The sequence below is a fragment of the Atractosteus spatula genome, chromosome 4, assembly GCF_055471065.1.
Source record: "Atractosteus spatula isolate fAtrSpa1 chromosome 4, fAtrSpa1.hap1, whole genome shotgun sequence".
Classification (NCBI taxonomy): Eukaryota; Metazoa; Chordata; class Actinopteri; order Semionotiformes; family Lepisosteidae; genus Atractosteus; species Atractosteus spatula.
In genome coordinates, this window is record NC_142709.1 from 63570277 (window position 1) to 63586130 (window position 15854).

Consider the following 15854-nt stretch of genomic DNA (forward strand, 5'->3'; position numbering starts at 1 on the left):
GCTGTGAGGCCTTCTTCAGCTGTGAGCAGTCAAAAGGATAATTTAATGATTAAAGAGCAACAAAGCTTGACACCATCTTCGAGTTTTTATTTACTTTTCTGACAAATACAAAACTCCCACACTTAGAGATATGTCCGCCCAATGCCATGCAAACATGCGGTGTACACTCCCAAAAGACAAATTCACACCAGATGTAGTGGTTGATTATTATTAGTGGTGGTAGCAGTTTTGCATATCTCTGTCATCATATACGTGTAAACAGAGAATCTACAAATATAAATATTAAACTTTTAGAATAAATTATTATACATCTTAGCCAGATCTAATGTTCAAAATCCTTTGTCCAGGCAATCACTAACACTTTGGAAAGTCCCTTTGACGACCGGGCGTCAGGTCCCCTGTCTGACAGGGGGACAAGACTGGAGGAATTCATTTCTCCACACGGCCCCTGCAAGGTAGCCACAGCTCAGCAGGGTCACGAGCAGGGTGGCAGCGGAAACGAAGCCAACCAGCCGCATGTCCCCCACGGGGATCTCCAGCCGCAGCGGGCCAGGCTCCTGAAGAGAGTGAGAAAAAGATTGGGCATCGGATTTATTTCAGTTTCCGGACAGACCTGATTTCTTAGTGAGACATCAACAGTTCTTTTTTAAGGAAATCGTTATTAATGGCAGCCACAGAGCCAGAGTTCTTGGTGACTGAACCCAAGTCATTATGGCCTCCCCTGGTCACAGTCTCCATATGAGCGGTTTGAAGCTCATCAAACAGATGCCAATGTTACACCCAAATTATCAAGACGGCAGGACAGTACCATGACCAAAGCACCCGAGACAGTAACTATTTTCTGAGACCTTCTTATTTTGCAGGCAGCAACATATCCCATGCTTAAAAATTAAAAATATCTGAGGAGCACACCCAGTAAGAGAGAATAAACATGTATAGTCATTTCTTAGCCTCAGCAGTAGGACACAGTGACAGACCGGCGACAGTGTACCTGTGCAGAATGTATCTGCAGCCATCTGCACATGCTGTGATTCAGAGCTGTACAGGGGGCGTCTGTCAGCGTATAAGGGATGAAGTTCGGAGGCAGATCACCTGCAAAAAACCACAAGGGGTCTGCTTTAAGAGGCACGTGTTTTTCTGTACTTTGAAAATACTACAAAACATTAAACAGCACAAGGAGTAATGTGCTTTCAGGTACAGTATGTTGTACAATCTTTAAATTTAAAAACTTATTCCAAAATGCAAAGTAAGGTATTAATTCCCAGTTATTACTTACTAGTAAGTTTTAAGGACAAATCGACAAAGCACAAAACAATGCAATTATAGAATGAGTAAAAGTATTTATTTGTATTTTATATTGTTGAGGAAAAGCACTTGTGTTGTATGTGGAGATGTGTTTTCATCTTTAGATGACAAGGCAAACAGGAAATAAGACAATTACCCAAAAGCATGTTTATTAGTGTGTATGGCTCCCCAGCTGAGCCTTTTCTGTAGTCTTCAATTTTCTGTCATTTGACTGGAGTGACCGATTCGTATTTTTCTGAAGGTGATAATGGATCATGCATTTATTCGAAATTACCCCAGAAGGCTTCTGTTCCTGCTTTGAAAGCTTTTAACATCAGAGACAGACATGTTATTAGTCTTCCCCTGGTGAAACATCATAAAGGCAAAAAGAACTGCTTTGCAAACTGACACACATACTGTAGGTCACAATATCAAGAAGAAAGTGCTGTCAGGCACACAGACCCGAGGACTCACAGGAGTCTGCTCGGAGCAGCAGGCGGGGGTTCTCGATGTCAATCGGGGCGGTTCTCTTCCCGGAATCTGAAGGACGATGATAGCGCCCATGGATTGGCACAACTGCCTTCAAGCACACAGGAGATGCAGGGTCCCGTGTGGGATAAACTAGGGCAGAAAACGCAGAAGATATATACGCCGGGGCCTCCACATCAATTTCTGTGTCCAGAAGCACCTGCACAAGGAGATGGAACCCTGTCAGTCCAAAAGAACTGTACAATTTGCCACCTGATCCCTTTTAAAAATGTGGGGCTTCTAAAAGGTCTCCGATATTTAATGTGACATAAATGTACTAAGACAGTTATGCATGGTCATGTTTTTTGTTGTTGTTAAAGAGTCTGTTCATCATTTGGCATTTTTAAATCGCTCAATGAACTAGCACTAACATAAATATTTTTATGAAACCACCTGATATGAGCTCACCTATCTTATGCAAGAGACTACTGTCCTTAAAATGAAATGAATGCTTGTGCCCAAAAGAACTGTTGGTGTAAAACTCAGACCGCGACAGGCACAGCAAAAAAAGTTACAAGCAGAGATGAACTCCACTCTGAAAAGTAAAACAAAACCGAAAAAGATTTTGGCTGTGGAGGTTTCTTTAGACTTGGCTCTACCTCTCCCCCACCCTAAAAGGAGGCTTCACAAATGACATGTTTTTTTTTCTTTTGTTTTACAGAGACTGAAAAATTCAAGCAATTCTAGCTTCCTTGTAATGTTGAAATGGAGGGGAAAGAAGATGAAACTCCAGACTAGTACCCGGACAAAGAGAATCCTCTATACTCCGTCTTTGGTGCATCAAGTTGTGGCTACCATGTTGTGATCCTACTCTCACTACTCCTGTAGTGCCTGTTACCTGTAAGCCAGTGTCGTGTTGTTCCGATGTTAGCTGGTAAGGGTCAATGTAGATTCCTTTGGGAAGCCTCTCCACCAGCAGGAAATGCAGGTTTTTGGGGGACCCCAGGCCACAGCATACACTGGTCACCAGCTCCCTAAATATAGAGCCACAGACCTCACTATTTCACACATATTGCTTACTGAAACTGAGCCACAATGCCCAGGGCACATTAATGAAACAGCATGACTAAATCTCACTTCCCTGCTAAGGTGGCTCACAATACAGTACCGTGATGTTGTGTTTATAGGCAACTGAAAGATGTATATCCACAATAAGCAATCACCTGTGAAAACCATTTTTCCTGAGTTCCCTTGACACTGTGAGTGATTCCAGCCATTGCCTTGTGAAGCCACATCTTTCTTCTCCTGCAAAACAGACATCCAGTTACATACCCCAAAACCCCATGTTAAAAAGTTCAAATTAATTTCTGTTTACAATCTTCTATGCTGAGAAGCAGGTGATCAAAGTGTATGAGCTTATCTGTGTATCAAGGTGTAGCACTTTGAATATATTTAAAACTGCTTCCCAGTAGGTATTTTCTAGCGCATAAAAATAAATGTAAATACTGTCAATGCATTCACCGCAAATGTGAAAACAAATGCTGTCAAATTCGTGTCCGGTGAAATCAGTTCACTTGGCTGTTCAATCTACTAGACTTTTAGTAATACCAGAAATGTAACTAAAATTGAAAAAAAAAGTGAGAACATTCAATTGATTTATAACTACAATTTGAGTAACACGTAAACTATATTCTTGGGGCAGAATTAATCCAGATCAGACGGTATAATTAACTCAGACTCAGCGTCTCAGGAACAAAATAATTCACTTTTCGATTTCAAATACAACGTTAGCGTCTTGAAACACGTCAATTGGAGCTGCGATCTGTCGTGTTTTAAAGAGCCTTCAATGAACTTCTGTTAAAAATCATACACAAGCGGGTTCTCTTTACAAGGTACAAAAAACATTAGGATGCATTTGAATAATTGGTCGTTGCTAAATGCTAAAATGTTACATGCTGTGTATAGACCAAGTAACATGATCGTGTTTATTAGTAGCAGAATTTCCCGATATTTATACTGAATATTATTTTTCATCGTCTCTCCATGACCTCGCTCTTTCTCTGACTACCGAGTCTGATTATCTTGTTGCCAAACAAAAAGTGAATTTACCTGACTGTAAAACTGCTTTAAGGAGCGCTGGAGCTAAAATAAATACAATTAAATAAACTATTCTCATGGCGCATACATATTCACCAAAATAAACGATAACCGACAAGTGAGGGAAAACACAAAAAATGGTCTATTAAACGCTGTCATCCCGGAAAAGAATGGCAGCAAACTTGACAAACAAGCGCAGCGACCACGACACACACACTAAAGAAGCGATCTGCGCAAAGTCTGCTGAATTTTTCTGCAAACCTGCACAACTGCGACGTCTGCGTGAACCCAGACGGCACAAACGCCTTCGGATCACACGTCCCCCGGCTGAAGAGACTGCGCAGCCGCGCAGCCGCTCGACAGGCACTGCGCTGCTGCAGCGGCGGATTAGGAACAACCGAGGAGCGGTGGCGACAAAGACATGTATATGTAGCAGGATAAAAATCCCCATTGCACCTTTTTAGCGCCACCTAGGCAGGGGGTGTAAAACGCCTGCGAATGACGATGTCAATTCATTACAATATATAAAAGCACGTATTACAGGTGGGCAGCTGCGTCAGCGTGCGTAGGCTGCAAAGGAACAAGTAATAGGTGTATTCCATGCTGAAAAGAGAAGAAAGGAAACACAACGTTTCGACTGTGGAGCCCTCTTCTTCTTTCAGCATGGAATAATCCTATTATTTGTTTCTTAGTACGTATTATATATGATTATATAATATCAATATTATATTAATAATAAATAATATATTTGATTATTAATGGTATATATTAATTGTATTTATACATTAATGATGTACATTATATAATATTAATGTATTATAATATTTACGTATTCATGTGCGCACAACGGCAATGTTTTCCTTGTATGTAATACAAGCGTAAATTGTACTTACAAAGACATGATCTCTTAAGTGTTTGTCAATGTCAACGAGTTTAATATAGACCGGTATAATATAGATTATAATAAACCTATTTTATTATATGTAATGCAAAATATGTTGTAAAAGAATGTCAGAGAGTGGTAGAACAATCATATGAGCTGGTGGAATATCCACAGATGTGTGTAACTGTGAAGTGGATTATAAAAACATTTGCGCAGTGCACCACTGCAAGCTACTGTACACACTGGAAAGAGTCGCAATTCAGCCGACACATAACGCATCGAACTCAGATTTCTTAGTCCCGTCCGAAATGAAGGGATTAGCTCCAAACGACATTTCTAGTAGTTTCTTATTATTTGAAGTTTCTTGTACATTCCTGACCTCAAATCTATTTCCCTTATACTTTCTGAAAAGGGACACAGACCAGTCGTGATAGCAGGTTACCGCTGTGTAATTCTGAAAAAGTGTAATCTTGAATCTGATATTCCCATGACTGTTTACAAGTTCTTATCGCATAGCGTGACAGGCTCAATTAATGTATATTTGATTCTGACCATGCTGGGTCATTTCAGAAGCACTGGAGGCCGATACCGAAGTCCAAACAAAACGTGTTTATGAAGACTGCAGTTCAACGGGGTGGCATAGTGGTCAGCCCTGCTAGCCCACAGTGCTAGTGCCCTGGTTTCCATTCCTGGGGCGCTATGTGCATGGGGTTTGTATGTTCTGCCCCTGTTCGCATGGGTTTCCTCTAGGGGCTCTGTAACACGACATGGGGAGCACTGGATAAGCGCTCCCTGTCAGCACCGACTGGGCCTCCACCCTTTATCTGGTGTTGCGAATCATCCAACTAGCCACTGGACCGGCTCTCCGAGTCCTTCAACTGAACGCCGGGGGGTCTCTCGGCAGCAAAACGAATTCTCAGTGACTCTCCAGGTGGGAGAAAGGTGCCGTGGACACAGCCAGAATCCGTACAGACAGCTGCCCCTCAGCTGGCATCTGAGCACAGCTAAAGAAGCAGCACATTAATCTTGTGAAAGCTGACCCTGAAATGCTTTTGCCTTTTTTTTTCTGTGGTCTCTCTGCACGTCTGCGCCCTCTTCAGGTTTGGAGGGATTGAGCCTGGGCGATTTTACAGTAGCATTTCCTGCTTGTGTTGCCACGCGTCTTTTAGAAGAGTGAATTATTAACAAGGTGAGATTTATATTTCAAAAGTATCATCACACGTTAACTAGCAATAAACTGTTGATCATTTACAAACACTTGCATCGTAATTTTTGTTTCGCCTGTTCTTGTTTTCAATAATTCGACGCACGTTTTTAATTTTTCTAAAGGTGTTGATAAACAAGCACTACGGACTGTGGTGTCCACTGAACAATACAGCAATGTTTCTAAAATGTGGATACATTGTTGTCGGGGAAAAACCGTGAATTGTTCGCGGCTGGTTTTGTATAAGACGTTGGGACTTAATCTAGATTGCTGTAGTAATATCACTTGACTGTAGCAAGCATTAATGCTTTTTGAACACCGTCTTTTTATAGGTATCAGTCTGAATTATATGTTATTTCATTGCTAAAGTTAAACGAAAAATCCCCAGTATTTTAAATAATAGTCTTTATATAACTGATTTCATTTGGAAAAATCATGTGTCAATAAAAACCTCATCATACTGAGAAAATAACATAAATGCTAATTATTAATAATTTATTAAAGTAATGAGTTGAACACTGGCAAATTTGTTTTTTTATATGAATGATTTATATAATTTGTGTTTTGGGTATTTACCCTTCTGACTGATTAAATCGCCATTAAATTAAATGAAGACATTAAATTACCCTTCCAAGTGATTGCTCTTCCTAAGTAACTCCAGTCAGCCAACAAGCAAACTTTGAACCACTGTTTGATTTGTAGAGGTTGTGGGTGGTTCTCCTCCCTGTTTTCCCAATCTTTAAAGTGAGTCAGCTCAGTTCAGTAGATTGTTTTTTGAAGGGGCTTCTAGTCTGAATCTGACAGTTCTCACAGGATATAGGCTGCTGATACTGTAGTTGCTTTTAGGAAAACATCACTTAAACCTGTATTGTACTGGGAAAACATTGAATGTGTTTTAAGTATAGAAGAGAAATTGTTAATAATTAGATGACAAGCATGTAGACATGTAAGGACTAACACTTAACTTTCTGTTTGGATTATTGGACAAGCCCAGATCTTTAGTGTGGAGCACTATTTCCCTGCCAATGGAGGAAGAGGGGGACCCGTCCAGCAAAGATCAGATCTCACCGCAAAGCGTGGAGGAGGAGGAGAGGTCAGGGGTAAAAAATATTCCTGCCGTCTCTCTCAGACGTGCTGTACTTTCACAGAGAAAAGAGATAGGTTTTATGTGATATGTTAGAAAGAGAGATGTTGTATGTGATGTATGTAAGGGTGCAATAATATGTTTGCACTGTAAATGTTGTGTTAATGTTGTGTACCGGCTTCGGCAACACTGTTAATTCATCGGTCATGTCAACAAAGCTGGTTGGATTTGATTTTGAATTTGCTACAAGGACTGATCAAAGTCTGATTCCCTGTATCTTGGGTGGGGCCCCATTAATGTCACCTCTTTATTCTGGACAGGATTTACATGGACTGCAATGCTACCACTCCCCTGGAGCCTGCAGTCATTGAGGCCATCACAGAGGCTCTCCAAGATGCATGGGGGAATCCCAGCAGCAATTACCCACCTGGTGAGAGCAACCATCCAGTGCAGCTCAGAATTGCGAAACGCTCTTGTGCTCTAGCCAAGCCCCGCCGAACTGCACCAGGTTTCAGAAGAGCCCCTCTGGGGCTGGCTCTGACACTGGGGGTGTGCTCTTCTCTGAAGGGCTGGGGAATGGGTTTTTCCACAACCTCAACACACAGGGAACCTCACTTCGACATCTCTTAGTTAAGCAGACGATTTGTCTCCATGCTCACGGGGACAGTCTGAGGCGGGGATGGAATTTTAAGACTGCCCTGCATTGGGAATTGAAAAATAATAATAAAACAAGATGTTTTGGAGTGTCAGTGATTGGTACCTGTAAAATATGCTTTCTTGGTTGTATATGTAATCTGAATCACCCAGAGGTGTTCTGGAACTTCGTAAGTAATTAATAACCTTAGTTAAAGAGTAACTACTACTTTTGAAAGAGTACATGTAATAGGAATTCTACTACGTCTAACCCTAAGACAAATCCAAATGCCCCCAAAAAGTTTAAAGTAAACCTCTTATCAGTATTTCCATAACTGGCATGACACTGTTAATAAGAGGGGACGTTCTTTCAGTGTCTTGCATCCTGTCTCATTGCTGATTAATTTTTTTTTCTGGTACAGCAGGTTTTCTAAGTGCAGTGCTGGTCGTGGATCGTCATCCAAGGATTAATTAATTGAGTCTTGCCTGACTATTTAAATCAAGGAGGACAGAATGGGCTGAGTGTATAATCAGCACTGCGGGGTGTCCAGCAGGGCTATGCAAATACTGCCAAAAAACTGGAGCCAGTACAGGCAGTATATACGGTATTTTATCTGATTAGTTTGGCTCTTGAATGTCTTTTATGTTGCCTTTGGTTTTCCTAACTAACATCGATGAGCTGAAATTAACCCATTTCTTATGTCAGCATCTGTACAGAATTCTGTGGGCAACACCAAAAATGCAGACTTTGTTTCGCATAATAAAACCTAAAACACTGCAGGCAACTCTGGATGCAAAAGGGTTATGTTCACTGCACCTCACCTGCTATTCAAATCTCTGCCACATCTACTGCAGCGCAACTCCAAGATATACCACAATCCTCGAGCGGACTAATTCATTTTGTTTTTCAGGTACCAAAGCCAAAAATATTATTAACCAAGCCAGAGAGAACATTGCTAAGATGGTTGGAGGTAGAGCCGATGACATCATTCTTATGTCCGGTGGAACAGAGGTGAAGTTTGCTCAGTTTCAGTTTTTGTAAGCAGAATTGCTAGTCCCACTACCGAAGAGTGTTAAAAAGATGGAGATATTTTTTAAAAATGCATCAGCATGCTTTGTCTCCTAGTCAATAAAATGGAGTAAAAAGTGAAAACGTCTTCTTTTTAACCTTTGCTTTGCAGTGTGACATTGTCATGTCTGGGTTTGTAATTAGAAAAGGGTTTGTAAATTATGCATGAACCTGAAACACTCAAGGCTGTGTGAAAGTATCCAGCTGTGGTTAAGGATCAAGAGCAGCATGTCATTCTAATAAATTATTTTTACTCTTTGTTCACAAGACTGACTAAAATTAACCCCAAATACTTGTTTTCCTAGTAACCTACTGTAGCTACTAGAGAGGAGTCATCATTTTTTGTTTTTCAGTTGTACCAAGAGGACAAAATTTGTTAAGGGTTGGTTGCAGTGTTAGGAATTAAGCCCCCCTTTATGATTATGCAAACTGATTAACTGTGGCCTGTTACTGAATGCCTTGCTATATTTAGACAAACATTTTCTTGTTTAAAAAAATAGCGTTAGCACCATGTAACACACATAGATTTGATTTAAAAAAAAGCTAGTAATTCGAATTGCAAACATCAATAAATGTTATTTGTCTTTTATTGTTCTATTGTTCAGTATGCTGTTTTGAGGAAATGATAAGACTGAATTTCACAAACACTAAGCATTTTTCACCTAGAAAGGAGTACCAAATGGTCTCAGTCTCAGACTGGCATAGAGATGTAAATAGGCATGAAAGTAATATTGATTTACAATGACTGTGCAAATCATTTGTAAATTTCTATTGTGACAAAATGACAGACAAACTAAGGGATGAGGCAGAGCTGTTTATGAGCCAAAACAATTTAGGAACCAATCCTCCTGCTGAAGCTTCAGTATTAAATACAATCTAAACCTGAAACACTCAGGCTAGTACAGTATTCAGTACAGGACGACCACTTAGAATACAAAAACTGGAAGCCGCTTCAATACAGGATGATCGGAATCAAATGCTTGGAATACAAAAGATGGGAATATTGTCTGTGGGGAGACTTAGAGCTCTTATGACCCAGACTCCTGGTAGACTTTTAGATCTTTCGGAATGTAGAGAAGACAGTGTGTCAACAGGTGGTCTTTTGGTGATAGCTTGGGGAAAAGTCTGTTGTTGGTGGTCGTAAAATACAAGTAGGTTCAAGAAAAAATGGCAATTCACAGAGAAAAGTCTGGAAAAGTGAAATGGAAATAATTTAAAACAACCTGTCAGTGCCTACTACCAGTACTTGAGGAGGGTAGAATGTCACACTACTTAATCTTTTCAATTAAAAGCAGCAGCTCTTGTTGAACCACGTTTGAGCTACAAGCAAAACTAAAATTAAATTCAAAACACTATAATTTGGTATTGATCCATGTTCTAATGTCATGTGCCCTGTTTAATGAACACAAGTGTAGTGACAGTGTTTTCAGTTTCAGTTTTTTTTTCTCTCTTATTGCTTTTAGGCAAATAACTTTGTCTTCCACACGGCAATAAAGTATTTCTGGGACACATGGGGGAAATCTGGGCTGAATGGAGGAAAGACAGGGCATCTAAATGCAGAAGGAGTCTTGCCTCACATCATCTCTTCCAATGTGGAACATGACTCCATCAAACTGACAGCAGACAATCTACAGAAAGAGAAGAGAGCAGGTGAGACAAGTCTGGAGCAGAACACCCCAGTTTTGTTGTGAAAACAAGACATTGCTATATAAATTCAAGCCAGCAGATATATCACTATGCATCTCACAACTTGCAGCCCACTGACACTAAGCAGGTGTGAGCCTGACCAGTACCTGGACAGGAGACCTCCTGGGAAAAACTAAGGTTGCTGCTGGAAGTGGTGTTAGTGGAATCAGCAGGGAGTGCTCACCCTGTGGTCTGTGTGGGTCCTAATGCCCCAGAATAGTGATGCGGACTCTCCGTGGTCATTAAAAATCTCAGGGAATTTCTCAAAAAGAGTAGGTGTGTAACCCTGGGGTCCTAGCCAAGTTTCCCCCTGGCCTTTACCAGTCATGGCCTCCTGATAATCCCCATCTACTCTGTTCTCCTCTCCACTGATAGATGATGTGTGGTGCACGAACAGTGCACACTTTACCTGCTGTCGCAAGTGGGAGCTGCACATTGGTGGTAGTGGAGAGGAGTCCCCATTACCTGTAAATTCCAGTTTGCAGTATTTTTCCTGTTCATGTCTAAAAGATAGAAGAGACTCTTTAAAATAACTAGGTTACAGTTAAAAAGTCAGAGCTGTGTACATTTTTTAAATTATGGAAATCTTTGTAAGGTCAGTGGCCTTCAGCAGTAATAAAAACAGTTAAGCTACTAATCCCATAGAGTCTTATAATCTTTTTTTCCCTGGGGTGAGAGCTATCCTGTCGGACTGATTCGTTTGCTGTTGCAGAAGTCACATTTGTGCCGGTTTCCAAGGTGACAGGGCGAGTGGAAGTTGATGACGTGTTGGCTGCCATCAGGCCCACCACCTGTCTGATCTCCATTATGCTGGCCAACAACGAGACTGGAGTCCTGATGGTAGGGAAGGGAAGCTGCAGTTCCCAATGTGCAAACCCAGAAATAGCTCTTAGTGCATCAGGGAATCAAATAAGACTCCCAGTTCATAGCGGTTTGATCCACTTCAGGTTGTACAAGCTGCAGGATTTAATTTGAGACTAGTGACCCTTTGCCTAGACAGACATTACAACATAATATGAATATTCCTTTTCAGCACAGTTTGCAGACGGAAAGCCTGTTGCTGTTTATTGCCCAGTATTATGATCTAATACTGTAAGATGTCTAAGAAAAATATGAGTGAAGTTCAAATGGTACCATTCCATGGCAGAAAGATGATAAGGAAGAGAGAGAGATGTGTTGAAAATATAGAGAGCACAAAAAGTCAGAATGGGAGAAAACATGGTTCAATAAATGCAGGTTAATGGCAGGAAAGTGTGAACAACTGTACCTCCCTTCTCTCAGCCTATCAGCAAGATCTGCAGGAGAGTGCGGGCACTGACAGAGCGCCGGTTGGAACCTAGAATCCTCCTGCACACTGACGCAGCACAGGCCATTGGCAAAGTCCAGGTGGACGCTCAGGAACTTGGAGTTGATTACCTCACCATCGTTGGCCATAAGGTAAGGAATAAAATGCTCATGGCTGGCTGCTCTTGAAAGCCTTCCTAACAATAGGAAAATACAGGGGTACTGTCGGGCAGCATGGTGGCACAGTGGTAAACACTCCTTCCTTGCAACGCTGGGGCCCTGGGTTCGAGTCCAGATCTGGGATGCTATCTGGGTAGAATTTGTACGTGCTCCCTATGTTCACGTGGTTTTCCTCCGGGCGCTCCGGTTTCCTCCTACAGTGCAAAGATATAGTGGCAAGTTAATTGGCTTAGTAAATGTGTTTATGTGCCCTGTGATGGATTGAAGTCCTGTCAAGGGGGTATCACATCTTTCAGGGATAGACTCCAGCTCCACCGCGAGCCTGAAATGGAAGAAAATTAGATGGATTAGAATTAGAAAATGGATGGATGGATGGATGCATTCTCTTTGCCACTGAGAAGTGTCTCATCTGGTAAATTTGGTGCTGCCTGGAGAAAGTGATGAAAATAAATGAAAGTGAGGTGGAGTGATCTCTGTATGAGTTGCACATAAGTTGGGGGAATCTTATAGTAGAAACCCATCACCAGAAATGCAGGAGGAAAATTTCTTAACACTGGTTTTGAGCACCTAGCAGAAAAAGGGCACCAAGGACAGCAGTGCTTTTTAACAATTCCAAAGCATCACTCATTAGTCTGAGTACACCACTTATGCCTACAGTTTCCAAATCAATGTTTTTGTTTTTATTGGAATTACTTTTTTTCCAGTTTTATGCACCACGGATTGGAGCACTATATGTGAGAGGTCCAGGAAGCACATCTCCTGTATTCCCTATGTTCTTTGGAGGAGGGCAGGAGAGGAACTTCAGACCAGGGTAGGTTTTTGGAATTTTGCCCTCAGAAAAACCTCAGGCTCTTTTGCAAAAAACACTGCATCCTTTCCTTTCTTACATCAGTCATTTTGTATTGCATAAAGGAAACTGTGGTTTACATGGAAATCCGTTTAACTCTGCTGCTGAAGACAATATTAGAAGGTTGTGCATACAATTGGAAGGTTAAGAGAATTTGTTTTTCTTTTTTGCAAAAGCAAAAATTAACCAGGGATACAATTAAAAGCTAAATCCTGCCTATATCTATCAGGAGCTTTGGGATATTTGTAAAGAGAAGCAAAAAGAATCAGCTTTATTTGGCAATGAAGTTATCAAGAATTCTCTTCAGTGCAAAGCATCTAAGAAATTTCATTCCTGCTTAAGATGATGGTAAGCACAACCAACTGATTCTTCCAAGATAAATGTTTAAACTGTACTGTGTTATTTTTGTGTTCTTTCAGGACAGAGAACACGCCAATGATTGCTGGCCTTGGAAAGGTAATGTGCCCTGCAGAAATATATAATCTCCACTTTCCTTATTTATTTTCAGACTTGAGAGGTTTTATTTGAGGACTAACGTTCTATTGAGATGTACATTACATTATATTAAAAACATACCCAAAGCACATTGGGCTCAAATGCGTGCCTAGTCTAATACACATAAAGTTTAGATATAAATTTTAAGAACAAGATAAAAAATGAGAAACATACTTTAACAGAGCAGTTTCATTCGCAGCAGACAGGATGAGGTTTTTTTATATTGCTAATACACATTTTTGTAGTCTGTTGTGAATGAGTTATCAGTATGCATATAACACCTTTTATAGACCAGCCCATGAGTGTGTGAGGTTTAGGCTGAGCCTTTGTTTCTCTTCCAGGCAGCAGAGCTGGTGAACCGAAACCTGGATCAGTACGAGACCCACCTGCGTGCGACCAGAGATTACCTGGAGGAGCGCCTGGAGGTGACACAGCCTGCAGCTGGAGAGTGTAGCCCACTGCCAGCGCAACACATGGAGGACGTCTCTTAGATATTTGATCTGGTGCCTCATTGCCATCTGCCTCAGGCAGGGAGATGGATATTCTGTCAGAGAGTGTATGGATCACAAAAGAAGCAGATTAGACCCTCATAGGACTATAGAGTATGTTGATTTATTACAGTATCATGCAGCATTCGGCTTGCGCCTTTTTAACTGGACAAATATCACGATCCAGCTTCAGCAGCAGCCATGTTGTGGAGGCTGGTTGCATTGGATCTTTGCAGAAAGGACTTGGAGTGCTCTTTGGACCTTTTAGCTGCTAGTAACCAAGAAAGCAAGAAGAGCCGAATGCCCTCATCTCATAACCTTTATGTCCTTATGTTTTATGCTTACTAGAATTGATCTGGTTTTCTAATCATTTTTTCTCACATTAATTTTCTATCATTTGGACTTCAGGCTGTCTTTGGGAAGGAGAAGGTCCACTTTAACAGCCATTTCAAAGGCACACAGATACTGCCAAACACCTGTAATGTCTCGTTTCTGGGTCCCAAACTGCAAGGTAAGTTGTGCAACAGTGTCTGTGCAATAATGTGAGCCGTTCTTTTTGTGTGTGCTTTTTTTTTTATTTGGTAAAAAATGCTACACTGGGCTAAAACCTAAATCTTTAGTAGTAAATGAAAAAGCTGGAATCTGTTTTCTGATGGATCAGATTGAAATGAAATTCTCCATGGATGCGTGTGTCTTGGCCAGGGCGGATGGTTTTGTCCCATTGTCGCAGGCTGCTGGCCAGCGTTGGAGCGGCTTGTCACTCGGACAGAGGGGACAGGTAAGACACGCCTGTCTCCCCGCCTGTCACGACCGGCAGCCCCCAGCCAGGCATGACGTGTGTCAGAGGTTCTTGTGCTAGTTTTCCTAATCCTCGCCCTTCCGTTCCGGCCCACAGACCATCCCACATCCTGCTGAGCTGTGGTGTTCCCCCCGCCGTGGCTGCCAACGCCCTGCGGCTGAGCGTGGGCCGGGGCACCTCCAGGCAGGACATCGACCGGGCTGTGGAGGACCTGAGGGAGGCTGTGCTCCAGCTGGAGGGGGGCAGCTAGCGAGGGCCGTGGCAGAGGAGACAGGAGTGAGGCCCGGGCAGAGCAGGCCTCCCTACTGCATCTCACAGAGACCTGGTTAACGAGATCGGGGTCTGGCAACTGGGACGCCAAACTTTACAACACTGGGACATTTAAAGAAAAGACATTTTTGCATTCTGTTTTGTTGTGACAATATCATTTATGGTCTGTTTGTGAAGGGTCAGATTTTCTCACAGCACTTTTTCTTTATTTAGCTTGTGGAACTGATGTAAAATTTGAATTCAAAGTGTATTGTTTGCATTTTAATGTATTCTTTCTTTTATGATGGATTGTTGAGTGGTCCTTTGTTTTATTTGTTGGAACGGTTGAGTGCACAGTGGGTGCCTTGAAGTAATGGTGTTCAAGCAAGAAGTACTCTAGTTGTTGTGCTTGTTTATAGTCACCTGGCAAGAAGGAGGAGAGTTGAGGTGTCTGCTGGTACAGGTCCCCTGGCCAGTCATTCAGCATGAATCACCATGCAGCTCAGCTGCATCTGCAGGCATCAGCTTTCTGCAGTGAGCCTTTCAGCATGCTGAATTTCAGTGTTGCTGCTTTAAAGCGCATTTTACAGTTTTGCTTACTAAACCTTGTATGTAATTCATTTTTTAAAGAGTAAAGATGAGCATTAATTTGTTAACTTGCAGAGAAATGACAAGCTGTTACACAATTTTTTAAATTTGTATTTATAATTTTATTATATTTAAGTCAGGTGGCCTATAATTGCTTTCTATTGACAACTTCCTTTTGCACATGGAACAAGAAACCAGAATTGTCTTTGTTACCATTGGTGATAAACATCTGAATGTGTGAATACCCAGTATGAAATCTGTGTAGCATTTAATTCCTACTGAAGGGAGAGTGTTTTGGAAAAGAAAATGTTCACAGCTTTTCATTTTTATACAAGTAAAACAATCATTGAAGAAGACTTAAAAATGTTTTGTTTTGACTTTCATTTGGAAAAAAAACAATTGTACATGAATTCTAATAACCCTAAAGGTCACTAAACCTAGGTAGCATCAACAACAGGTAGACTGCACATGTAATGTGAAACTTCCTTAGATCTATGTTTAAACCTGGTGCTCCAT

At 41.4% G+C, this 15854-nt stretch overlaps 2 protein-coding genes across 8 annotated transcripts; one reads left to right on the forward strand and one right to left on the reverse strand.

Moving 5' to 3' along the window:
- Positions 1 to 68: 68 nt before the first annotated feature.
- On the reverse strand, positions 69 to 4057 carry pigx (phosphatidylinositol glycan anchor biosynthesis, class X). 2 transcript variants are annotated; one of them, XM_088914402.1, is made up of 7 exons: positions 3862 to 4057; positions 2976 to 3057; positions 2651 to 2786; positions 1759 to 1972; positions 1580 to 1609; positions 992 to 1092; positions 69 to 557 (listed from the first exon to the last, which is right to left on the reverse strand). In XM_088914402.1, the coding sequence occupies exons 1-7, from the start codon at positions 3926 to 3928 to the stop codon at positions 390 to 392; spliced, it is 798 nt and encodes a 265-aa protein (XP_088770528.1). In that variant the 5' UTR covers positions 3929 to 4057; the 3' UTR covers positions 69 to 389. The 2 variants fall into 2 exon arrangements, with proteins under 2 accessions (XP_088770528.1, XP_088770529.1); XM_088914403.1 differs by lacking the exon at positions 1580 to 1609.
- Positions 4058 to 5829: 1772 nt separating this feature from the next.
- Positions 5830 to 15702, forward strand: scly (selenocysteine lyase). Of its 6 annotated transcripts, none has more exons than XM_088913066.1 (13): positions 5830 to 5921; positions 6926 to 7029; positions 7341 to 7450; positions 8565 to 8665; positions 10186 to 10372; positions 11121 to 11248; positions 11690 to 11845; positions 12577 to 12683; positions 13139 to 13175; positions 13556 to 13639; positions 14111 to 14213; positions 14405 to 14480; positions 14598 to 15702. In XM_088913066.1, the coding sequence occupies exons 2-13, from the start codon at positions 6962 to 6964 to the stop codon at positions 14749 to 14751; spliced, it is 1311 nt and encodes a 436-aa protein (XP_088769192.1). In that variant the 5' UTR covers positions 5830 to 5921; positions 6926 to 6961; the 3' UTR covers positions 14752 to 15702. The 6 variants fall into 6 exon arrangements, with proteins under 6 accessions (XP_088769192.1, XP_088769193.1, XP_088769194.1 ...); XM_088913067.1 differs by having other exon boundaries at positions 5837 to 5921; positions 6931 to 7029; XM_088913068.1 differs by having other exon boundaries at positions 5840 to 5921; positions 6926 to 7036.
- Positions 15703 to 15854: the final 152 nt, after the last annotated feature.